The sequence below is a fragment of the Aristolochia californica genome, unplaced genomic scaffold (genome assembly GCF_029961685.1).
Source record: "Aristolochia californica isolate CCGP_79_NKW_82.1479 unplaced genomic scaffold, dmAriCali1.0.hap1 SCAF_1, whole genome shotgun sequence".
Lineage (NCBI taxonomy): Eukaryota > Viridiplantae > Streptophyta > Magnoliopsida > Piperales > Aristolochiaceae > Aristolochia > Aristolochia californica.
In genome coordinates this window covers 3,793,653-3,818,783 of record NW_027181770.1, presented here as the reverse complement: position 1 = coordinate 3,818,783, position 25,131 = coordinate 3,793,653, and the positions used below count along the sequence as shown (strand labels likewise).

General features: G+C 38.3%; 4 protein-coding genes across 6 annotated transcripts; 2 read left to right on the top strand and 2 right to left on the bottom strand.

The window, feature by feature from the left end:
• The first annotated feature begins 98 nt into the window (after positions 1–98).
• LOC137942877 (uncharacterized) lies at positions 99–2,259 on the top strand. 2 transcript variants are annotated; one of them, XM_068788605.1, is made up of 2 exons: positions 99–2,001; positions 2,093–2,259. In XM_068788605.1, exons 1-2 carry the CDS (start codon positions 99–101, stop codon positions 2,257–2,259), a joined length of 2,070 nt encoding a protein of 689 aa, XP_068644706.1. The 2 variants fall into 2 exon arrangements, with proteins under 2 accessions (XP_068644706.1, XP_068644701.1); XM_068788600.1 differs by having other exon boundaries at positions 99–2,013; positions 2,090–2,259.
• A 17-nt stretch (positions 2,260–2,276) lies between these two features.
• LOC137942870 (protein SUPPRESSOR OF PHYA-105 1-like) lies at positions 2,277–11,544 on the bottom strand. Of its 2 annotated transcripts, none has more exons than XM_068788596.1 (8): positions 11,339–11,544; positions 9,068–10,626; positions 8,128–8,282; positions 7,103–7,937; positions 4,924–5,070; positions 4,408–4,722; positions 4,244–4,303; positions 2,277–2,491 (listed from the first exon to the last, which is right to left on the bottom strand). In XM_068788596.1, exons 2-8 carry the CDS (start codon positions 10,568–10,570, stop codon positions 2,378–2,380), a joined length of 3,129 nt encoding a protein of 1,042 aa, XP_068644697.1. In that variant the 5' UTR covers positions 10,571–10,626; positions 11,339–11,544; the 3' UTR covers positions 2,277–2,377. The 2 variants fall into 2 exon arrangements, with proteins under 2 accessions (XP_068644697.1, XP_068644695.1); XM_068788594.1 differs by lacking the exon at positions 2,277–2,491 and adding an exon at positions 2,559–3,455.
• A 4,837-nt stretch (positions 11,545–16,381) lies between these two features.
• LOC137949524 (uncharacterized) lies at positions 16,382–20,593 on the bottom strand. The gene is made up of 4 exons (XM_068795624.1): positions 19,950–20,593; positions 19,280–19,451; positions 18,938–19,174; positions 16,382–17,095 (listed from the first exon to the last, which is right to left on the bottom strand). The coding sequence occupies exons 1-4, from the start codon at positions 20,591–20,593 to the stop codon at positions 16,382–16,384; spliced, it is 1,767 nt and encodes a 588-aa protein (XP_068651725.1).
• Positions 20,594–22,110: 1,517 nt separating this feature from the next.
• On the top strand, positions 22,111–23,691 carry LOC137949418 (low affinity inorganic phosphate transporter 4-like). Its single transcript, XM_068795490.1, has one exon. The coding sequence runs from the start codon at positions 22,117–22,119 to the stop codon at positions 23,689–23,691; it is 1,575 nt and encodes a 524-aa protein (XP_068651591.1). The 5' UTR covers positions 22,111–22,116.
• Positions 23,692–25,131: the final 1,440 nt, after the last annotated feature.

Here is a 25,131-nt window from a genome sequence, read left to right as displayed (position 1 = left end):
TTTTTCCATCCTCCGTTAACGCAATTTTATAGATAGGAAGAAGTTTTTTGCTCATTCAATACCAGCTTTCTCCCATTTTCTCCGTTCTTATGCCGGCGATGGAGCAGTTCCGGCAGATCGGAGAAGTTTTGGGGAGTTTAAAGGCCTTGATGGTGTTTCGGCAGGAGATCCGTATCAATCAGCAGCAGTGTTGTTTGCTTGTTGACATGTTCAATCACGCATTCGAGGAAATTGCAGAAGAGATTAAGCAAAATCTGAAATTCGAAGAGAAGTCAACAAAATGGAAAGCTCTGGAGCATCCCCTGAAGGAGCTCCATCGAATCTTCAAGGAAGGAGAGCTGTATATTCGTCAGTGCTTAGAGAGCAAAGATTGGTGGACCAGAGCTATATCCCTCGCCCAGAACACCGACTGCGTGGAATTTCATCTTCATAATCTTTTATGGTGTGTTCCAGTAGTCCATGAAGCAGTCGAGATGGCAGGAGAAATTGCAGGCTGTGATGAGGAAGAAATTCGAAAGAAACGAATCTTGTTCTCAAAGATGTACGAGAAAGAGTGGATGGACCCAAAACTTTTCCAGAGAAAAATCGGAAAGCATTACTTGGTTTCTCGCGATATATGTGACAGAATAGACAGCGCATGGAGGAAGGATCGTTGGATGCTTCTGGAGATGATAGAAGAAAAGAGAAGTTTAGGATCATCTGTTATTACCAAACAAGAGCACAGAATCGCAGAGCTCCTGTTCAAGAATCTCGAAAGATTGGAGCCGTCCAAAGGGAAGCTTTTCCCAAGCTATTTCTTGGTTGGTTCGAGTGATTATAAGTTGAAGAGAAGATTAGGAAACGGGAGTCAGTACAAAGAGATCGAATGGATGGGGGAAAATTTTGCCCTCCGCCACATTTTCGGCAATATCGAGCCTCTGATTCCAGAAATCTCGCTCCTTTCGTCCATTTCCCACCCCCACATAATACACTTTCTGTGCGGTTTCTCTGACGAAGAGAAAAAGGAGTGTTTTCTTGTCATGGAAATGATGAACAAGGATCTCAACAGCTTAGTAAAGGAAATCTGCGGTCCAAGGAGGCGAATCCCGTTCTCTTTTCCCGTTGCTGTTGATATCATGCTTCAAATTGCGAGAGGGATGGAGTATCTCCATTCTCGCAAAATCCACCATGGAAATTTAAACACTTCCAACATTCTTGTGAATACAAGAAATTCTAACTCGGATGGCTATTTTCATGTCAAGGTCTCAGGCTTTGGACTTGCCTCGGTTAAGAACTGTTCCTCCCGGACATCTTCAAACCAAACGGCCGGGAACCCATGTATCTGGTACGCCCCGGAGGTCCTGTCCGAACAAGAACAGTCGGGAAATCCTTGTAACAGCAAGTACACAGAGAAAGCAGATGTGTACAGCTTTGGGATGGTATGTTTCGAACTTTTGACAGGTAAAGTTCCGTTTGAAGACAGTCACCTCCAAGGGGACAAGGTAATCAGAAACATAAGAGCAGGAGAAAGGCCATTGTTCCCATATCCAACCCCAAAGTACCTCACCAGCTTAACCAAAAGATGCTGGCAAGCTGATCCACCACATCGGCCGAATTTCTCTTCAATCTGTAGAATTCTCCGATACATAAAGAGGTTTCTGGTATTGAACCCTGATCACAGTCAGCCTGATCTACCCGTCCCACTTGTTGATTATTTTGATCTAGAAGCAAATCTCTCGAAGAAGTTCGCTTCATGGGCAGGCACGGAAGTGGTTCCTATATCAAAAATACCATTTCAGATGTTTGTTTACAGGGTAGTTGAGAAAGATAAAACCTCGATCAACTGTAAAGAGAAGAGTTCAGAATCAGGGAGTGATGGAGCTTCAGTTTGTGGAGACGAAAATGTCTCGATACCAGATGATCCGTTCTCTGCACCATTGGTCCGCTCATGGTCCCCGTCCCAGAGCAGTAATGGTTCAATCAAGAGGACGTCAACGAAGAAGTCTTTGGATGGAAGGGTTAGCAAATATTCAGGTACCCAATCTACCTTTTGCTCTGTTTTCTTCATTTTGGTTCATTTGAATGCTGTACTGATTTCCATGGATTTCAGCAGGACTACAAACGGCACCAATTCACAAGGGAAGAGCATTGAGACCTCCTCAAACGACCCCTTGCGGACGAAGTTTGAGAATGAATTCGGAAGGCCAGCTTGAGCCCATGGTGACGAATCCAAGTAGGAGAAAAAAATCAGGACATATGTCTGATTCCGAGTTAACGTAGAACTTGTATATCCCGAAGTCGTTTCCTTCTTGTTCCATAGATGTTTCATAGAAATGTGATTTGTACACAGTAGAGAAGTTACAGATACGACATAACCTCTCTTTCTCTACAGAGAATCCTACTGTGGTTTTCCTCCGTCAATGCGATGTAGTTCAGTCGATCTGGTCCTGCTCCCACGGTGATGATGATTTTTGCTCAGGAAAAGAAAGTTCCTTTGCGATTTTCGAAGGGTCTGCAAATACCAAATTAGAATCATGGCCATATAGAATCAAAAGAGAAGATGACAAAAAAGCTTTATTTCCAAGATCAATTTCATTGCTATATTCAAGTTTCAATTTTGTAAGGTATTGAAGTACATCTCCTTCCATACAAAAAATGAAGGGACGTGTGTGTCGACAACCTTCACACGAAACCTCGACATTAATGTTAATAACTCTAATATACAAAAAAATTCAAACACATCTCACAGCCCTTAGCATCCTTCACCACTTCATAAAAAATATTCACATAATTGAAGTGTACAACCTGCAAATGCACCAAAAAACCTGCTTTGTTCTTCAATGTCTCTTGCTCAATCGTTCACAAGCTTAGAAGATCAACTTTTAAACCTCAGAAGTCCTTCCAGAATTACAATGGCCATCTTCTCATGTGAATCCTCTGGATGTTGATGTGTTATAACTTCACAATAGACTTTTTGGATTGAACCATAAGAAAATATATCCAACCAAATAGAGCATTGTTTTGTCCTCCGTCTGAATTTCACATTCCTAGTAGGACTTCAAAATTCAGTGTGTTTAATCCTCAGTCGTCTTTATGCTTTCCATCTCCATCTCTGGAATGAAATGCATGAAGATAACCACTTCATGACGATTTTTACAACTTTAATACCATTAACCAACATGTCTAACTCATAAATAAGGCTCTTCCTCATCTATTGGAGGAGGTTTCATTGAACAATGGAAAACACCATCCTGCTTAGAGCTAGCACACTAGTTTCCCTTTCTTCACACTAATTGCAGTAATTTTATACTGCCGCTAGAGTTTGCAGCAACAACCATGTTTGACTTGCTTCTCCAGCAAACACTTGAAACAAATTGCCCATTGTCATCACCAGTCTCTTGACCAGAAATAGGATCAATAGAGCCAAACTTGTGAGAAGTTATGGGCATTGGAAGAGATCGATAGTATGCATAAACCTGAGAAGAAGACACACTCACAAATCATCAACATACAACTTTAAAATCCTATGTCAAGCCAACTAGAATGAGCACATAATTTCCAAATAACTATCAAGTCCTTTGAGAAAGATTTGAAAGTTTTCTACACGGAGGGGAAAATAAAAAAAGAAAATAGAACACATCTTTTTGCAAGCCTAAAGAGTTTCACTGTCCATTTTTGGGAATGGCAACTCTTTTGATGGTTAAAATAGTATCCACCGCTCTTTTTCAAAAGCATATTCCTATTTTTACAACTAAGGTAGGAACCTTTTCTTTCATATGATAATTATCTACGTATTAAAGTATTGTTTACAACACTACAAGTTTGGGGGAGAGGAAACCCATCAAGTCCCAATATATTGGAAAAGAGCTTCCAATATAAAGAGAATGACGAAGGCGTCCCCTCCTTATAAAGGGCGACAGCTATCCAAGTCGTTGCTCCAAGAGCATGCTGCCTATAGTTGGAGAGTGAAGAAGAATCCACGAATCATGATAAATCCAACTTGTTCCATCATGATTCATGAATGTGCGACAGTGGCCAAGGTGAAGAAGAACAGTGATTTATCCAACTAATCAAAGATGCAGAGCAGAAAGGAAAAAAATGTGCCTCGAATATAACATCACAGAGCCTGATACTCTCACTACGAAGCACATGCAAACAAAAATAATATAAAATGCAGAGTAGTCAACAAAAAGCCAACAACAGACTCATTTCTCCATTATAAGACAAAAAGTAGATGTCCTAAGATAAACGATGAAAAGCATACCTCATTTGTCTCAGAGCCACATGCCATGTAACCATCAGAAACGGATAAGCCCACAAAGTTCTGAGGGACCAAGTAACAACAATCATTATCAAAACCAGAACCTCACTGAAATGTAAACAAGCTAGAATGATCCACAAAGATGAGCCAAAAAGCAGACTACAAACCTTTTCGTTTGTATGCCCACTCAAGGTTAAACTGCAAGCATTATTGGACAATTCATTTGTTGTGTTGTTGAGATCCCAAAGCTTGAGGGTGTTATCAGTTGAAGCTGAAACAAGTGTATCAGAGTCTAAGAACTTAACATAGCTCACAGCTTTACCATGGCCCATCAATGTGCACCATGGATTTCTTGTGTTCCGGAGATCATAACAGTAGATCTTGTAATCGGCAGAACCAAAAGCCAATAAATGAGTTGAATGAGTAGAGAATTGAACACAACAGACATTAGCCACATTTCCAATTGTGCCAATGCAGTTCTCCTGCATACGGATGAATGAAATTAGATATAAGAGATTTTTTTCAAAAACAAAAGATAAGCAGTACTACCTGATAATTAAGTAAATTCATATTCTACAAATTAGAAGGCCAGCCACAGGTACATGAAAATAAATTTTGAAATGCAAACTCTAGAAATGCAAATTGAGTTGTTGAAAAGAGGTAACTTTGTAGTGGGAACATGCCTCATTAATGCTCCATAGCTTCACAGAACAGTCATCACTGCCACTGGCCAATTTCGTAGGATCCAAAGGAGAAAAATCAACAGACCAAGCTCTCTTACGATGCTCGGTGAACTGCATAAACCCTTGACCAGTGCTTGCATCCCACAACTGGATGACAATGAAAGCCAATCATCATTACATAAAGAAAAATACAGACCATAAAACTGGAACATAATCTTTATTTCTTTTGAAAGATGAGGTTGCATCAGAAAGCAAAAAGAACTGATACTTTATCTTAATAAATTGCATATAGAAGAGGTCACATTGGGGTTATATTGTATGGAAACGAAAATAAACCACATAATCTTTATTAAATAACCATCTGAACAAGAGAGTTAACTCAAAAGTGTACACGTAACTTTTGTACTAACTTCTTACAAAAAAAACCCTTCGTACATGAGACAGTATCATTGCATATTACCATACAATACAACTGCCTCATAGGGGCTTTTTCAGCTTTCTTCTTTTAACATTAATGGAATTCGTCTTAATAAAAATCAGCATCATTTCAAAAAAAAAAAAAAAAAAACATTACAATGCCATCCACTGTGCTCTTCCTAAGAGAAAAAGGTAAATATGTTCCCCATGTCCAGACATGTATATCTTCTAGATAATGCTAGAATAACATTCATTCTCACATGCAATAAGAAACATCTTGGATTTTCTTTTGCAAACTTTTCTATTAAAAATTTAGACAGATGAAAGTCCTGTGTGATTTTTAATAGAAAAGTTTGCAAAAGAAAATTCTCATATAATTTTTTTTTTACTGCTAATGGATAATGGAAGAAACATTTTCTCAAGTAAACCTCATACAAAATACAACCCAACTTTTCCTAAAAGACAACAACAAAGAGCTTCTCCTCCACAAGAGAATATACAGCTATGTTTATTATCATACAACGCCATTTCAGCTCATGTAGAGCCACTCAGATTTATACAATGCTTTAAGCAGCATACTTTCAACTTGTTAGCTCTCACACCCAATGCAAATTCAACCAGTATAATTACACAAAAGATGAGTTCAAAAATAAGAATCCGTTTAACATAGTGACACAGCAATTTATTAAGAGGAGACAGTACAATACACTTCCAAGGAAAAAAGTCCACAAGAGAGAAACTACAGCAAGATCCAATATCAATTAACAGACAGCTTACAGTTCAAAACATATGCATTAAAATTTTTTGTACAGTATATCACTCTCTACAACATCTATACTAAATATAAGCTTAAAATCCATTGCGGTAACCAGTTAGCCTGACATCTCTCATTGTTGGAAGCATTCTCCTTCATAATTACCCCCAAGATCTTTTTTCTTTTCTTTTCATAATCATCACCTAGACTACCTTACCCCCATACAAGTGAAAAAAGCCCAACTCACCCTTTCTTTTCTTTTTCATTATTGAGCAGGAGTTTTAAGGAACAGTTTTCACCCTTTTTTAACTGTTTATTATTTTCCTTAAATTTGCCTCGCTGAAAAGGGGTTTGGTGGATTTCAATAATCTAAGTGATACTTAATGCTAGTCATTCAATAGAAAATATCAGTTCTTTACCACAATGCATGATCAGCAAGCCCACCTTTGTGGTGCAAAGTGAGTGAAACCCTACCCTCCCCCTTCTCTTTGATCTATGGTGAGCATACACTCTCTTCTACAGAGGGAGGGGGATGGGCCTTGCCTCTCCCCATCCAGGACAGAGGATATATGGTGAGTCCCTCTTTCAGAAAATTTTAAGTAAGTTAAGAATTGAAAATAATGAAGGGTACTTTAGTCATTTCAAGAAGAAACAAAGGCCCACAGGGTGAATATGACAATTTTTTCAACCTGGAAAATCTTCCCATATTTGTTATTAATTTTTTCTCCAGTGTAAGTTGCAAGTTTTTTAAACTTAATTGTTTTTAATTTTCACCAAAAAGCAGTCAAGCTAACATTGAGCACTATATTGATGGTTTGGGTCATCAACGGAAATAGCAACAGGTTGGGTTAGAGATGGTAAGAAAAGCAGGTAGTTTGAACAGACTCATTCAACCTGTTAGATCTCGGTATTAGAAAAAAAGATACTTAAAGTAGCTCAACGGACAAAGCAAAGACGAAAACAGAGCACATCTAAACACCAAATAATGTCTCATGCAGAAGTACAGACCTGAACTACACCATCATAATCTGTTGAAGCCAAATAATTTTTTATGTAGTTATTCCAACAAACACAGCTCAGCTTAGATTTGCTGGACATCTCAACCACCGGATAATGGACATCCACCATATCATTCAATAGTGACCCAAACTCAAATATCTTAATTTTCTTTGAAACACCAGCTGCAGCGAAATACTCCTCATCCCGGTCAAAACTCAAAGAGCAAATAACATTGGAAGAGTTGAGAAGGTCCCCATTTCTTAGAGTGCCCTTTAATTCAAATTTACTGAATCGAGCGAACTTGCATATTCCTTCAAAAAATGCTCCAAGTTGGTCAGTAGCTTGATTGCTAGTTGTTACCCCCTCATGTGCATTTTGTGCAAGAAGTGACTTATCTTGGTTCCTTGCAACATCTTTATTTGAATTCCCCTCAACATTGGCTTCAGGAAGACCAATTTTAGATCGCATTGAAAAGTATGCCTGTTCAAGCTGAGCAATATTTCTCATTAACCTCGCGTCATTATTCTGTGATACTTGCAATTGTGAAGAGCATGGAGCATCTTTTTTATTACACCTATTTGAGATATCATTAGAGTCCCTAATTGTTCCAGAAGCACTTCCAGCTCTCAAAGAGTGTCGTCTCTCTACCTCCTCAATGTCTGAATTTATGCATCCAAGCTCTTCAACCAGCTTTGAGGTTCGCTTTTGTTTTTGTTCTTTCAAGGACACGAGGAAATGCAACAACAAATCAGCTTCAATGTCTTCATCCTCAACAGACAATGATGACTGGTCTGCAGAGGATGACTCTCGAGCTTCAGATATCAACGCAGATTGTAGAATTTCACTGTCATTAACAACAATACAATATCATTTGAAAACCTCTCTTACAAAACTTGTTTCTTAGAGGTGCATAAGGAATGACTCTTGAAGACTTTCTAATTATGTCTATCTGTGAAAAAACCAACTCCAATGGCACAGTAAAATTTTGCAAAAATAGTGTATTCATCCTAGATAAGAAAGTAAAAATGTCATACCTTGTCTTTGGTCGGGAAGATGGTTCTGGATGGAGTAACCAGAGACAAAACCCAGCTTCTTTGGGATTTTCTGAAAGAAAAGTTGGGGGAAGAATCCGATGGCGTAGATCTGACATAGCTGTGGCATGCATATTGGACTCAAAGGAGCAAAGCAGCTGAAAAGTAGCAGTAAATAATTAGTCTCATAAATAATTCCTTTTATCTACTTGAATTATGTTTTCAGCTTTAAAGAAACTTGTATCCTGACAAAGTTACCTTATGACTGCAAATCTTAATAATCACAATGGCCAAACTAATTCTAAGAGATGAATCAAAGAAGGATAGACAAAAAGGAGTAACATAAATAACTAAAAACTATATTAAATACCATGCAACTTTGTCAAACTACAGAATCAACAAACCCAATAAAATGTAAAAAAAAGCACACCATAATAACAATATGACTGTTATTGAAAACCACTTTTCCTAGTCAAAATGGTTATAATACTTCAAATGTTTCAAAGCATATGAGGATAAATGACCATAAAAGATAAAACATTTAGGCTTACAAAATTATGATACCGTGACCCTTCTAAAACTGTTATCCTTACCAAACCACTTTATTGTTTGCACTACCTAAACACACTAGATCACTATATACAACTCTTCGATCTCTTAATGGAAAAAAGAAACTACGAATAGCAATATAAGACCTCTTCTCTAAGCTCAATGCAAAATCAAGACATTTTGACATGTATCCATTAAATCCTACATCATAGTCCGCATCGACAATGCATGTCTCCAACAAAACATGAAACATCAAGCCATAGCAGTCAATAACACATAAAACACCACTTTTTCTTACCTCCAAATGCTTGGACCAATCTGAAAGAAAATACATGTAAAGCGGTATGATAGACAATTTTATTTACAAAGTTTTAATGACAAAAGGAATTCTCACCTCAAACAATAAAACACCAAGACTGTAGATATTTGATGAAAGCGTACAGATTCCATCACTGAGCTCTTCAGGACTAGCATACCATCTCTCCTCCAACAATACACCCATTTGCAACGACTGTGAGAGATTAGAGATGTTATGGCCAGTGAACACATTTTGAGTTTTAACACCTCTTTCTGAGCCCCAGTTATCCTTGAAATCACAACCAAAATTGTGTGCCTTGGAGTTATTGATATCATCTTCTCTAGCCACTTCATTTCTTAAGCCATTTCTACATAAAAAATTCATTTTCTCAGAAGTCTTCTGATGCTTCAAGGAACTAATCTGCATACCTTGCTCCAAGCACCTTTTTCGTTTTGATTGCCATTCTAAGAATTGGGTATCTTGATGTGTTTCTGACAAACTTGTCTTGGTTTGAGGAACACATAATCCAATATACTTGACCTTGTTTGAAGGCAAAATTAAGAAAGATGATGGGCGTATGTCCGGTATGGCTACACCTTGTGAGTGTGTAAGATCAACCAGCTCCACAATTTGCATAAATATATTAAAGCTATCGACTCTATTTATTTTTTGAGTACCAAATTTGAGAAATTCTCTTAGGTTCACTCCATCAAAATAATTGTCAGTGCCAACAATGCTAACCCCACCACCACATAATGGCATATTGTTAAGCTTTGTACTAGAACCCCGTCGAGCATCCAACGGTAACCCAATATCTCTAGCTTCTTTCTCAATATTCTCACTTTTCATCACAAGCTTGGATCCTTCTCGGGTTCTTGGATGTATTTCTGGATGTCCATATAAAGCACCCTTTCCCTTTAAAGTGTTCTTAACAAAAAATTGAGGAAATCCTGATGATGGAAGAACCTTTGTGCAAATCCCTCGTGGAAAACCTAGACGATTAGTTGTAACAGTGCTGCTATTGTTTATCAAATTATTCGGCATTTCAACATGCTCTTCATTCAAGTTTTCAGAAGGAACAGGCCTATCAAAATACTTGGGTGTAAACATAAGCTTTGCAGCCTCTTCATCGCTAACCATCCCCTGTTCCTTAGATAGCAAGTCCCCATGTGAACTAACATTACCAGACCCACCAGCCAATTGAAATAGATGATGCCATTGACCATGGCCTCTCCTCATCGAAATATCTTCTCGATTACTTGAACACCCAACTGTTGTTGAATTTGGGTCCTTCAAACCATTAAAAGTTAGCTCTTCAACCACAATAGCTCCATGATTCACAGCACAAGCGTTTTCACGCAATGTGTTCGTGCCACCAGAGTCAACAATGATCTTACCCTCCAAAGTATCTGTAAATACCTCAGGGGACCTCCACGAAGAAAGTGGGCCCCTCCACTCATTCTGTACAGGCATAAACATTGCAGAAGAGTCCAAAAGCTTAGAATTTTCTAGTTGTGGGGAATTATCCTCCTTCTTTCTAAGGTGTAGAGTATCTACCACATCTTCCATTGTTCCACTCATATCTCCTGTACCTTCCATTATATGTGAACTTCACTCCATTGATTGAAAAGGTTTACTAGCCCATAACCATAAATCTAGATAAATAAAATAAAAGGTTAAAACAACTTATCAACACCGAATGAAAGTTAATGTTAAAAAATCATGATTATTACTCCAAAAATTACTACTAAAATTCCTTTTACAAAACTCCTAAAATTAATTCTAAAATTGTTTGAAAACAATAAGAAGATTTTTTATTTTTTATTTATAAAGAAAAGAACAAGGTGCGAGTACCACAGCTTAGATTAGCATCAGACTTAATTTCCTTTTTTTCTAAAGATCTCCATAAAAAACTCAGACAGCAACAGCCATGCTCAGCTGAAATAAAATGCTGACAATTTCTGAAAAACATGTTAAAGAAGTCAAATAAACTAAAAATCACAGGACAAGAAAATGCAGCGCAAAATGAGAAACATGAAAAAAAAAGTCATCCAAAATTACACAAAAAAAGGATAAATAAAATCATAACATACCGTAATTGTATAAAAAAAAATGACCAAAGAACAACACCTAATTGCTAACAAACAAAAAAATCCCTAAAAAGGCAAAACATTTTCCATGGGCACATAAAGCAAATAGTCGCAAGGAATTCAGAGACAGGCGAAACCAAAAACAGATAGCACAGAGCAATCGGCCGTGGTTAATGTCGAAGCTTGAGCTAGACGAGCGAAGTAATAAAAATATCGCAAAAGCAAATATCTGGACCTCATCCGAAATCCTCACTGAATGATTGAAAATCGCACTCACCTGAAATCGAAGAAATGAGATGGCGGTCTTTAAGTATGACGAAGATATCGGAACACAGAGAGCTCCAACGATATCTTATCCTGTTACGCATTTGTATATGCTTCTCGACTCTACAAATCTTCAGAAAACCAATAACAGTTAAAAAATGAAGTCGTAAAATTGAACCTTCCTCGCACTTGTTTCCGTTAACAGTTTTTTAACAGGACCCTTCATCTTCCCTCCCAGAGATCCCTCTGCCACTCGATCACATACTCACGCTGTACAACGAGCCGGCAAGTGCAAGCCGCTAACCCAACGGAACGAAAAGCGATTTTTCGAAAAGAAATTTTAGATTTTTAACCGAGTTTTAATTAAATGACATCAACGTTGAAGAAATATTACCTGGAAGCCACTCTTGATGTTCAAGACAATTGACATCGCAAGACAGAGCTCTGCAGCAGGCGCCTTTTTCAAGCTGGCCGTTTTAGCCCTCTTGACCTACGTATGAAGCGTGGCTCATTTAGGTCCACGTTACGGAATTCGTATTCCGTATTTTACCTCGGAAAACATTCGTGAGGGGCTCGTGGAAGTGTCTCTTAGACGGTATAAATGAGATGTGAAAGGTTGTCAAACGCCAAGCGAGGATTGGCGACATGGTTCGCGAAGTAAATATCGGCATCAATGGGCGTAAAGAAGAGACAGGCGATTATAAGAGGATAATAACTGTCTTTTCGGGAAGGGACGAGGCAGAGGAGAAAAACGAGCCACGTTTCGACCAACGAATGGTGGCAGCCGCAGAAGACGGCGGTGCCGACGGGCCACGTCGGTGTAGGGGCCCAACCCGCACGCGCGAGAGATGGCCAGCATGTTCACCTAGCGTGACTACCCGTGGGGCCTCATGGTTCCGATCAAAAGCAGCGGCCACAGATCTCGTCACGTCACGTCACGGGACACAAGAGCCCGCACAGCCAGCTCCACCAGGTCCGCGACATGAGAATATATCTTTGGATAATCGACTAAAAGAGCCGCGGTTCCCCGGCAGCTGGAGCGAAAAACGCGTCTTGGGAGGAGAACTTGGCTACACTGACGGTCGTTAGTGTGCTTTGGAACTACGTTGGAGTCTGGAAGCAGCAGTTAGTTCCGGGCTGGGTACAACCTCCCCCAGCGAGGATAATCTGACGGAAAGTAATGTCAGAAGGCAGAACGAAAGCCCTGCGAGATAGCCAACTTTATGCCGACGGGCCAGCCAGATGGGGATGAAAGGGTGCCGGGAAAGGCGTCTTCTGAGTGGATGGTGTGGTAACTACGGGCCACTCAGTCGTCAGCCTGCCCGAGCAGCCGCAGCTTTTTCTCTTTTTTTCAAATCTGGATTGGATTTTTACGTTTACATTTAGTTAAGAGGGGGCAGGTGAAGCCCTCTCAAGCCCTCTCACTGATTAGTTTTTTCTTTCAAATGTTGGATAGTTTTTTATTCCTTAACAAATTATCTATTTTTAAAAACTTATTTCAATAAATAACGTTCATTTACACTTATTTTAAAAAATACTTAACTTTAACGGGTCTACTGTATATGTGTACAATCAAGGTCACACATAAACTTTAATTGATTACCTGTCGCCACGTGAGCACATAGACATATCAATTAATAAGTCACTATTCTGACACATCATCTTGGTAAGATATTAACAAAAAATAAATTATTTAAAAAATAAAAATTTATAAATACACTTCTATTACCTTATATTTAAAATAATAAATTATACAAATATATAATAAATAATTTAAAAAATTAACTCTTACCTATTTAACACCATTTTACGGCATCCTTCTGGTGTTGGTGGCGGATCATTTCGCGGGGATGGCCATCTCGACCCAAAAGTTTGCGTAAGTGGTCATGGATGAGGCAAAGGCGTCATTCGTCGTCGTCGTGGTGTCGGAGACCAATTTCCCTCTCTAAATGCTAGTGCTAATGGCGTTTTTAGAGAGAGAGAGACCGAGACAATTGAGACTTGTCATACGAGGATGCTTCATGGACTGCCAAGACTTGTTGAATTCCGCCAGGCCCTTCGTCCTGTCAGGAGTACGCTCCTGCTCCCTTATCAAATCAATGGCGAACTCTGTCTGGTTCTTGTTCTAGGGTATCAAATGGCCGAACTCCGTAAAAAAAAAGAGGGAGGCCAGAAGGAGGTCCACTGTAAATCGTCTAACCTCTCTAGAGGAATATCATGCGACCAAGCAACCCCACAATCCAATAATTCGGTTGGTGAATTGTTATGATCACGATGCTTCCACTCCGTACGATCTAATAAAATGTGCTCTGGAAGTTGTATGAAAAACAGAAGGTAAAATCTGCTCTAGAACTTGTATAAAAATAGAGGAAAAACAAAAAAATTGTTTCTGTTATTATCGGGAAAATAGAGTACCGCAGCAAAAGGTAATGTAAGTGTTTATATACAGAAAACATAAAAGGAGTAAGTCGACTAACTTAAACTATACAACGCAGTAACTCAGTATTACAACTCAACATTACACTTTACAACTCAGCATGAATACAACAACCGAAGACTCCTAATACCCCCTCCTCAAGCTGGTGCATGAATGTCAAGAATACCAAGCTTGAAAATAAAATCAGAGAACAATGACAATCTAAGGGGTTTAGTAAAACAATCAACATGTTGATGAGAATAATTGATGTGAAAGAGCTTAATAGAACCATCTTGAACTCTGTCACGAACAAAATGACAACCAATCTCGATGTTTTTTTTGCGTTCGTGAAACACTGGATTTGTAGCAATATGGACAACAAATTTATTATCACAATAAACAGCCACATGATTTGTATGAGAAATTTGAAGATCCTTCAACAATGAGAACAACCAAAGCAACTCAGCAACAGTGTTTACAAGGGCTCGATATTCAGCCTTAGCCAATGATCGAGAAACCACGATTTGCTTATTTGATTTCCATGAAATGAGAGAGCTGCCAAGAAATATGCAAAACCCAGTTATAGACCGCCGAGTATCCTAACATTCTGCCCAATCAGAATCGGTAAAAGTAGTCGAGTCGAGTGTGGAAGAAGACATAAAATGAAGACCTTGGCTAGGTGAACTCTTAATACACTGCAACACTCGATGAGCAGCCTGGATATGAGGTTGCCGAGGAGCTGCCAAGAACTGACTGAGTGTATGCACAACAAAAATTAAATCTGGTATAGTAATAGTCAAGTAAAACAACCTTCCAACTAATCTTTTATAAGGATTAGGATCTTCAAGAAATATTCCTTCAGATTTTGATAGTTTAAGATGCTGCACCATAGGTGTTTTGGCAAGTTTAGATGCTAGAAAACTAGTGTCAGATAAAAGGTCTAATGCATATTTGCGTTGGAAGAGAGATATACCAAACTCATTTCGTGCCACTTCAAGGGCTCGAGATCTTTAAGCTGGAACTACCTATGAAGAAAAACTTTGAAAGTATCTACAAATTCCATATCATTGCTGGCTATTAATATGTCATCTACATAGATTAATAAACTCATAAAACTTGATCCTTGAGTTTTGGTAAAGAGAGAATAATCAGCTTTGGACTGTTTGAAACCAAGAGAAACAATGGTTGAAGAAAACTTGTCAAACCATTGTCGGGAAGCTTACTTTAATCCATACAAGGACTTTGTTAACGGACACACTCTTTTATCACCTTTATCACCAAAACCAGAACATAAATCCATATATACCTCCTCAACCAAATCTCCATGAAGAAAAGCATTGTTTACATCTAATTGAATGAGATGCCAACCTTTAATAACAACAATGGAAAGAAAACACTCAGGGGGGGTTAGTCAACTTGACTCAGGAGATGAACTTCAGTCGTATTACTCAATTCAGCTTCTAAGGTCGTTAGTGGAGAGGTTGACTTCAAGTCATGTAGATGACTAACATGACTTCGAAAATGATCTCCGAGGCGTAAGTGACGGAATGTGGTTTCTGCCCATATTTGCCCTTCATCCACATGAAACGATCGCCGAGGTTTGAACCCTCGACGATTTTTTTTTCCCCCTCTCTCTCTAGCACACCCTCTCACGCTCTCTTCTCATTTCGTTTTTTTTTTTACCCTATCTCCCACACCCCCTCTCTCGTCTCCCTAAACCCCGAGCTCTCTGCTCCCTCTCTCGTCTCCACTATCTCTCTCTGGTCTCCCTCTCTACAGCCTCCATCTCTCACTGCGAACATCCTTTCGACGTCCTTCTCTCCATCTCGGACTCGCTCTTCCTCTAAACCTCTCACTTGCTTCTCTCTCTCTCTTATCCCTCTCGGCCTCCCTCTCTTCTCTCTCTTCTCCCTCTCTTCAACCTTTCGGCCTCTCACTCCCTTCTCCCTCTCGCTATTCTCTTTTCGCCCAAAATACCTTCCGATTTCTTTCGGTTTCTATTTTCTTCCATTTTGACATTTGGGCTTTGATTTCATAATTTCTACTTTGATTCGGCATCGATTTCCCCATTCGACTTCGATTTCACCCTTCGGCTTCAGTTTTCCCAAATTTATTATTAATTAATATTACGTATAAATATATAGTGTGCTAATGTTATGATTAGGTCAATTTTTCCTCTTAAATCATTCATTTTTAGGTTAAAGTATATCATATGTTATTAATAAATTAATAAATAAATATATTACTTTCCTTTTTTTATTTATAACATTATTTATTTATTACTTGTAATTAATCATGTGCGTATTTCATTGGCTCACGTAATTATCATATTAATGCACAATAAAATATCTAATTCAATTAATAAATATGTTAATATATTTTAATAATACATTAAATAACTTATTCGTGTAGTAATAATGGTTGTTTTACCTAATTTGGGGTTTAAGGATTATGTTGTAATTAAATGTACTGTAAGAGTTCAGGGATTCTCTTGTTTTTTATGTTTTTCTCATGTTGGGGCACTAACACTAGAAAATTATTTTCTAGTGCACATGAGGTCGTCAACACTAACACCAAGTGCGAAGATGAAGTTCATGTAGATGACTAACATGAAGTTCATGTTGAAGATGAAGATGAACTTCAAATTTCCGTTTTGTTGACTAACCCCCTCTTAACTGTCACCATCTTAGCAACTGGACAAAAAGTATCAAAATAATCAATACCCTCCTTTTGTGTAAACCCCTTTACAACTAATCGAGTCTTATACCTCTCAAGTGTCCCATCAGATCTAAGCTTCACCTTATAGACCCATTTGCAACCAATTGTAGCCTGACCAGGTGGAATAGTTGTTAAAATCCATGTTTTGTTTGTTTCCAAGGTTGTGATTTCTTCAGCCATGGCAGTCCTCCAATGAGGAATTTTGATAGCTTGAGTGAATGTTTTTGGTTCAAAAATTGTTGAAAGAGCAAAAACAAAAGTTGTGTGTTTAGATGTAAGACGAGAATAAGAAACAAAATTGGAAAGAGGATACAAAGTACCTATTGTAGAATCAGCCATCGCATTAGAGGATGTTGGAGGTAAATCTTTTGAAGAGGCCATATGGCAATGAAAATCATGCAGATATCCAGGTAACCTGTGAGCTCGAGAAGATCTTCTAAGAGGTGGATAATTAGAAACAGGTAATGTGTGATCTGTTTCAGCAATGGCATGTGGATGATGATTGGGAGAATAAGGTTTAGATTCAAGAGTTATAGGAGATGAATGATCATTTGAAGAAGATGCAATATCAGAATGCTGAGAAAAAATATCAACCAATAGTTTAGGAAGAACAACTGGAACAGATGAGTGCAAATTCTGAGATAGTGATTTAAAAGGAAATATATGTTCATGAAATGTTACATCTCAGGAAACAAAAAAAATATGATCATCAAAATCATATAATTTGTAACCTTTGATGGTAAGAGGATATCCAAGAAATATACATCTACTAGCTCTAGGAGCAAACTTGGATCTGTTATGCGATAAGGTTGAAGCATAACACAATGATCCAAAGACCTTCAAATGATCATAAATAGGAGGCTTATTGAAAAGCAATTCATGAGAACTTTTGCCTTGTAAGGATGGAGAAGGAATTTTGTTTACTAAATAAACAGTAGTAAGAATCGAATTAGACTAGAAATGCAATGGTAAATGAGATTGAAACATGAGTGTTCGAGCCACATTTAAAATGTGTTGATGTTTCCTTTCCACAATTGAATTCTGTTGTAGAGTTGCTACACAAGATAGTTGATAGATTATACATTTGCTAGCAAAGAATGAAGGCATGGCAAATTCACTACCATTATCAGTTCTCACAGACTTGATTTTAGTGTGAATTTGAGTGTCAACTGGGGGGGGGGGGGGGGGGGGGGTCTCTGGACATGATCTTCATGCGCATTACTCAGTTTACTCAGTTCATGTCCTGAGTCCCCCCTGTCGGCCATCCTTCCTCTCCTCTCCCTCTTGACCTCTATGGCAGAGCACAGGAGGTCGAGCATCTGTTGCAGAGCTTCTCGGCCTCCCTCTCTTCTCCCTCTCGGCGTACCGTCAGAGCGCCGCCTCTATCGGCGTTGCCTGTTGGCTCGCTACTGAGGAAGACGACGATGGTTTAATTTTTCCTAAGTTAGGAAAAATTAAACTATCGTCATAAAAATCATTAATTTATAAAAATAATTATTTTTATTTATTTAATATAATTATTTTATAATTACTATATTAAAATATTTATTTAATAGTCATAATTAAAATATTGTTAAAATAAATATTTGATAAATTATTTTGGCATAATTATCTGATTGCTATAGTTAATTAAACCAATCGTTTTAAATTTTGTGATAATATATTATTAGTTAATAATACATAAAATATATTATGTACAAATATATAGTGTGTTAAAGTTATGATTAAATCAATTTTTTCTCTTAAATTATTTATTTTTAGGTTAAAGTATATCATATGTTATTAATAAATTAATAACTCAACGTATTACTTTCATTTTTGTTATTTATAACGTTATTTATTTAATATTTTTAATTAATCATGTGCATATTTCATTGGCTCATGTAATTACCATATTAATGCACAATAAAATATCTAATTCAATTAATACATATATTAATATATTTAATTATACATTAAATAACTTATTCGTGTAGTAATAATGGTTGTTTTACCTAATTTTGGGTTTAAGGATTATATTGTAATTAAGTGCACTGTAAGGGTTTAGGGATTCTTTTGTTTTTTATGTTTTTCTCATGTTGGGGTACTAACACTAGAAACTGTTTTCCAGTGCACATGAAGTCGTCAACACTAACACCAAGTGCGAAGATAATCTTCATGTACATGACTGACACGATCTTCATGTTGGACATGAACTTGAACTTCAAAAATCCATTTAGGGGACTAACCCCCCCTAGAGCTATGAAATGTTGTAAGAGAACCCCAAGCACCAGATTTGGATTTTAACAAATAGACCCAAGTACTACGAGTATAATCATCGGCTATTATTAAGAAGTATTTAAAACCATCAAAGGAAGAAGATTGAAATGGTCCCCATATATCATAGTGTATTAGTTCAAAAGGACAACATGATTTTGTTTGACTTTGTCAAGGAAAAGGCAATCTCTTGTATTTAGCAAGAGGACAAATATCACAAACCATTGAATTAGGAACAACGATTTGTGGAACAATAGAGGATAACAATTTCATTCGAGATTGAGATGGATGACCCAATCTCTTATGCCAAATGTCAAAAATTGAAAGTTTGGAATTAAAACCAAAAACAGAATTAGAAAACACATCTTTAGGAGAGTTCACAAGTGAATTTGGTTTCTGCAGTAGATAAAGTCCTTCACAAGCTTTACCCTTCCCAATCATACTCCAATGGATGGGGTCCTGAAGAAAACAAAAGTCATGAAAGAATGTTATACAACATGAGGAAGATTAAGTAAGCTTGCTAATAGAAATTAGATTAAAGTGGAAGGAAGGAACACACAAAACATTGTATAATGTGAGTTGAGGAAACAAGTGAATGGATCCAATATGTGTAACTGGTGCAGATGAACCATTTGGCAATTTGACAAATGAATTATGAATAGGCTGATAGGAATCAAACAAGGATATAGAATGAACCATATGGTCCATGGCACCAGTGTCAATGATCCATTCACCACTACGAATCAAACCAAATTTAACAGTGTTAAAAGAAAAAACAGAATGTGAAGATGCAGAATCAAATTTACCAAATAAATGTTCCAGTGGAGATGTTACCATATTAGCATTGTGTGACGAGGAATTGGAAGATTGAGTATGGAGTAATGCCAAAAGTTGTTGACATTGCTCAGGAGTTAAAGGTAATGAAGGACTAATTGATGATTCTGTTGCAACATTGTTAACAGACACAAAATGATTAGCAAAAATATTGGAAGAGTTAGAAGAATTGGAGGACTTGTTTTTAGATCAATATCCTGAAGGATATCCATGCAACTTAAAACATTTATCCACTGTATGGCCTAGTATGAAACAATGAGAGCAAATAGGTCTACGACTGTTAGACTTATTCTGATGAACTGGTTTAGCAGCAGAAGAAATAGCAACAACAAAAGGAATGGCAGGTAACATCACTTATCCAATCTCTCGTTGGCGTTCTTCTTGAATAATCAGAGAATACACTTTATTAATTGAAGGCAGAGGATCATTAAGAAGGATCTGACCTCGAATGTGTGAGAATGAGTCATTTAGTCCCATTAAAAACCGCATGACATACTCTTGTTGTTGCATATCAATCAAAGATCTCAACCCGCCATAGGAACAAATAGGTGGTGGACGGTAATTGAGTAATTCATCCCAGAGACCTTTGATTTTTGTATAATAGGCACTTATAGCAAGATCATCTTGAGTGAGAGATGTGATGGATTTCTGAAGTTGATAAATGCGAGGTTCATTCCCTTGCGAAAACCTCTCATTGAGATTGGACCACATCGCATGAGCAGAATCGACACAAATGACGCTGGCAGCTATCTCTCGTGAAAGAGAATTCAAAATCCAAGAAAGAACCATGTTGTTGCAACGAGTCCAAAAATGAAACATAGAAGATGCTTCAGAATCAGATGGAAGAGATCCATCAACGAAACAAACTTTGTTCTTGGTAGTTAACGCCATTAACATTGAGTGATGCCAGGTGTTGAAATTTTCACCGGTGAGAAGCTGAATGACGAGAACATTTCCCGGACTATCTCCATGATGAAGATAATATGGATTCGAATAATCCATTGGACGAACAGAACTCGAGATCTCGTCTAGCTCTGATACCATGATAAAATGTGTTCTGGAATTTGTATGAAAACAGAGGAAAAACAGAAAATTGTTTCTGTTATTATCGGGAAAACAAAGTACAGTAGCATAAGGTACTGTAAGTGTTTATATACAGAAAACATAAAATGAGTAAGTCGGCTAACTTAAACTATACAACACAGTAACTCAGTATTACACTTTACAACTCAACATGAATACAACAACCGAAGACTCCTAATACGATCCCGCCGCAACACTTTAACCACCATGAATGTGCTAGTAGAGTCTAAACTGATAGTGGGCTCGTCTAGGATGAGAACGAATGGGGTCTTGAATGATATCGATCCCGATTGACACCCACCGGCGTTTGCCACCGGAGACCCCTCGGCGGCCATTGTATTCATAAATTTGATTTTTAAAATAATTTTTTTATTCAATTTTTTTCATTTAATGACATGGCATCTTACCTGACATATATGTGTCAGAATGGTGACATGGCAGTCATGTGTCTATTTACTCACGCAGTGTTGATGATGTGGTGACACGTAATCAGTCAAAACTTATGTGTCACCTTTGTACACATATACAATGGACCGGTTAAAGTTGGGTATTTTTCAAAATAAGTTAAAAGTGACGTCATTTATCGAAATAAGTTTTTAATAATGGTAAGTTTGGTAAAAAAAACCCTAATATAAATGAAAATGAATACAGTGGAGACATTTTGGTATCACTAAGTTAGATTTCAAATTTTGATCCCTTATACCATGACAAAGAATTTTGTATGAAAACCATAGTTTTTCCCTTTTTTTTTTTTCTTTAGATTTTTAAAGAGCGACCTTCTCCCCATTCCACTGTCCTCACAAGGAGAGCAAGGACAAAGGAATGTAGTGGGAGTAGGTAAGAGGCTTGTTCAAGAAGGGGAGAGGTAGTTCACCCATAAAAAAGAGAGGTTGAAGGAGCTCCTCTCCCTCCCTCGTTCTTCTTACAGGAAAGGAGAGGGAAACAACGTAGTAAAGGGAAGGGCAGAAGTCCCTCCTCCTTTGGCTGTCTTAAATCCAGAGCACACAGGAAGGGAAGGGATACAGGAACTTGCATTTTAATGGTATATAGGCATATTAATAATTTTTTATTTTATTTTTTCATGATTTTATGTATTTAATTTTCCTCTTTATTCTATTTTAATAGTATCTTTTATTTATCCGTTTACCCAAAATTAAACAAAAAACAAGATACTTTTGAATGAATTGAATGAAATAAATAAGGTAACAAATTATGACGAAATTCTTTTAATTAGATTAGGAGGATAAATGACTGATTTCTCGGTATAAATGCATCCCATTTATCATAAAACAAAGCAAACCTCTAAGGAAGCAGCCCATGAAATGCTTAACACCTTTTAAGGAATATCCTTCTATCAACCTCACATTTGCCTTGTTTCGGCGGTGAAAACGTAGATCAGAACGCCGTTTCTTTTCTAATAGTGGAACTATAAATAATCCTGAATTTCCATGCAAAGCTACAATTGAACGAAGACACAGAAAACGATGGCTTCTTCTTCTCAAAATCTCGCCTTGCTGATCGCCCTCGATACGGCGAGAACCCAATGGTACCACGTCACAGCGATCGCAATCGCCGGCATGGGCTTCTTCACCGACGCCTACGACCTGTTCTGCATCTCCACCGTATCCAAGCTGCTGGGTCGTTTGTACTTCTACGATTCCACAACGGGGAAGCCTGGGAAGCTACCAAACAACATAAACAATCTTGTCGTGGGGGTGGCCCTGGTGGGGACTCTCACTGGACAGCTGGTCTTCGGTTGGCTAGGGGATAAACTCGGCCGGAAGAAGGTTTACGGGATAACCTTGATACTGATGGTCATCTGTGCCATCTGCTCTGGGCTATCCTTCGGTGCCACTGCAAAATCTGTTATCGGGACTCTCTGTTTCTTCCGATTCTGGCTGGGCTTCGGGATTGGCGGGGACTATCCTTTGTCCGCCACGATCATGTCAGAGTACGCTAACAAGAAGACCCGGGGAGCGTTCATAGCAGCCGTTTTCGCCATGCAAGGTGTTGGGATCATCGCCGCCGGTATGGTGTCCATGACCCTCTCTGCGGTTTTCAAGATGTACAACCCAGCTCCCGGTTTCAAGACCAACCAAGTGTTTTCGACACAACCGGAGGCAGATTTCCTATGGAGGATTGTGCTCATGTTGGGCGCCGTTCCGGCTCTGATAACTTACTATTGGCGAATGAAAATGCCCGAGACGGGGCGTTACACTGCACTGATCCAGGGCAACGCAAAGCAGGCCGCCATCGATATGGGACGGGTTCTAGACATCGATATCCAGACGGATGCGGAGAAGCTGGCCCTGTTCAGAAACGTTAACGAGTATCCACTACTATCGAGAGAGTTCGTAAGACGCCACGGGCGTCACCTGGTGGGCACCATGAGTGCGTGGTTTCTGCTCGACATCGCCTTCTACAGCCAGAACCTGACACAGAAGGACATTTTCCCGGCCATCGGCCTCACCAGACCAGCCGGAGACATAAACGCCCTGGACGAAGTGTTTGAAACTTCTCGAGCCATGTTCATTGTGGCCCTCTTTGGCACTTTCCCGGGCTACTGGTTCACCGTCTTCTTCATAGAGAAGCTAGGCCGATTCACCATCCAACTTGTGGGCTTCTTTATGATGTCTGTCTTCATGCTCATCTTGGGCGTCAAGTATGACTACCTAAAGCAGGAAAACAAAATGCTGTTCGTCGTCTTATATGGGATGACCTTCTTCTTCGCCAACTTCGGGCCAAACAGCACCACCTTCGTGCTGCCGGCGGAGCTTTTCCCGACGCGGCTGAGATCCACATGCCACGCAATAAGTGCTGCGGCCGGCAAAGCTGGAGCCATGATCGGAGCATTCGTGGTGCAATCCTACACACTGGACGGGAAGACGAGTAAGATCAAGAAGGCCTTGATAGCTCTAGCGTTTACCAACATGCTGGGCTTCGCCTGCACCTTCCTGGTGACAGAAACCAAAGGCCGGTCTTTGGAGGAGATCTCGGGGGAGGACGGTGCCTCCGACTACGAGAAAAGAGATAGAGAAGTCGCCAGGCGTGGTCTATGAAGAAGAGATCGGTCGCTGCTCAGACAATGTAAATTGTCGTATTGTCGTGTTATGATTTTGTAGAATAAAGAGCTACGTAAAATCCGCTAAATTCTAGGGTGTTTGTCAATCATGTTTATGACACATACGCTTTGATCGCTTAAATATAGCGCTACGTCACCCGAAGAGTCTTATGCCAAATCACTCCCCAACATCATCAGTAATCCACGTAATTCGCTACCGCACCATTTGGAGTGACTCTGTGCCCTTCAGTGCCTCCGTGTCTACCAGTTGCAGGAAACAGGAAAGGGCGGGTGGACAGTTTGTGAACCCTAGGTCCCTCATAGCGCAAGCCTCCGTTCCCGCCAGTTCAAACCTTCTCGAGGAATTACAGACAGTAAGCGCCAGAGACTTCTGCTGTATTTCACGGAAGAGTCATGGAAGAACCTCGGGCTCAGGCGATCTGCGGAAAAGGGGCACTTGATCTGCTCAACTGCGTTATAGAACCGAATTTTGATCAGGAAAAATGTCTCCGCTTCTTCGCGTTCCCTTCAAAATTGAGTCCTCCAAAAGGTCAGCCTTCCGTTGATCGGATTCAATTTACGTTATATTTTTTGTTTTTGTTTTTTTTTAATCTTTGATGGCTTTTCTTCTTATATGGATTAGTCGAGTGTCATGTGATTTGTTTGAGGGAACGTAAATTACTTGTCTTAGTGGCGTAAAGTGTAGTGTAACGTGCAGATAAATTATTTATTAAATAAAATATTTTGATGTATCTTACTTTTAGAAAATTAAATTAATATTAGTTAAATAAATAAAATATATTAAATATAAAAATTAAATAAATGCTTACTTTTATATTATTAAAATTATAATTTTATAATAATTATATATGAAATAATTATACAAACGTCATAATAATAAAAATAAAAATAATACAAATATAATTCAATCACTTATTTAAGTAAAATACAACACATAAAATATTTGTTAAATTAGGGTGGGAAAACAGGGTGGATCTAGTTCCTTTTTTTAGCTTTTTTTTTTGTCAAATTAGTAGTAGGGGTTTAAGGTTAAGGGTTCAGGGTTCAGGGTAAAGTTGAGTGCTTAAAAATATGACTCAAGGTTATGTTGAGTGTTTAGAAACTCCACTTGACCCAAACATTAAACAAAGTTAAAATTATTTTAAAAGAAACAAAAGAAAATAAAAATAAATTAATAGTTTTAATTATACTTTATAATTAAAAAATAAATTTTGGAACTAATTAAATACTAAGTATTGCATAATGAAAAAGTCCAAAATATGAATATAAAATAAAAAACAAAAAAATGAGATTATAAAAAAAATAAAACAAAACATAAGTAATAACAATGGTTATTTAAAAGGAAAAATTAATAATAATTATTATTTAAAACAAGTTATTGTAGTTTGTCTTCCTTGCTCAACTAGAGGTTGCAACG

Coding starts and splice junctions, on each gene's coding strand:
- LOC137942877 (XM_068788600.1), top strand. CDS start 99: ATGGAGCAGTTCCGGCAGATCGGAGAAGTTTTGGGGAGTTTAAAGGCC. Junction 2,014..2,089: donor AAGGGTTAGCAAATATTCAG/GTACCCAATCTA, acceptor CATGGATTTCAG/CAGGACTACAAACGGCACCA.
- LOC137942870 (XM_068788594.1), bottom strand. CDS start 10,570: ATGGAAGGTACAGGAGATATGAGTGGAACAATGGAAGATGTGGTAGAT. Junction 5,071..7,102: donor ATTATGATGGTGTAGTTCAG/GTCTGTACTTCT, acceptor ATTGTCATCCAG/TTGTGGGATGCAAGCACTGG. Junction 4,304..4,407: donor GTGGGCATACAAACGAAAAG/GTTTGTAGTCTG, acceptor TTGGTCCCTCAG/AACTTTGTGGGCTTATCCGT.
- LOC137949524 (XM_068795624.1), bottom strand. CDS start 20,593: ATGGTATCAGAGCTAGACGAGATCTCGAGTTCTGTTCGTCCAATGGAT. Junction 19,175..19,279: donor CTCAACTCACATTATACAAT/GTTTTGTGTGTT, acceptor TGTTTTCTTCAG/GACCCCATCCATTGGAGTAT. Junction 17,096..18,937: donor TCGTTGTTCCTAATTCAATG/GTTTGTGATATT, acceptor TCACTATCTCAG/AATTTGCACTCATCTGTTCC.
- LOC137949418 (XM_068795490.1), top strand. CDS start 22,117: ATGGCTTCTTCTTCTCAAAATCTCGCCTTGCTGATCGCCCTCGATACG.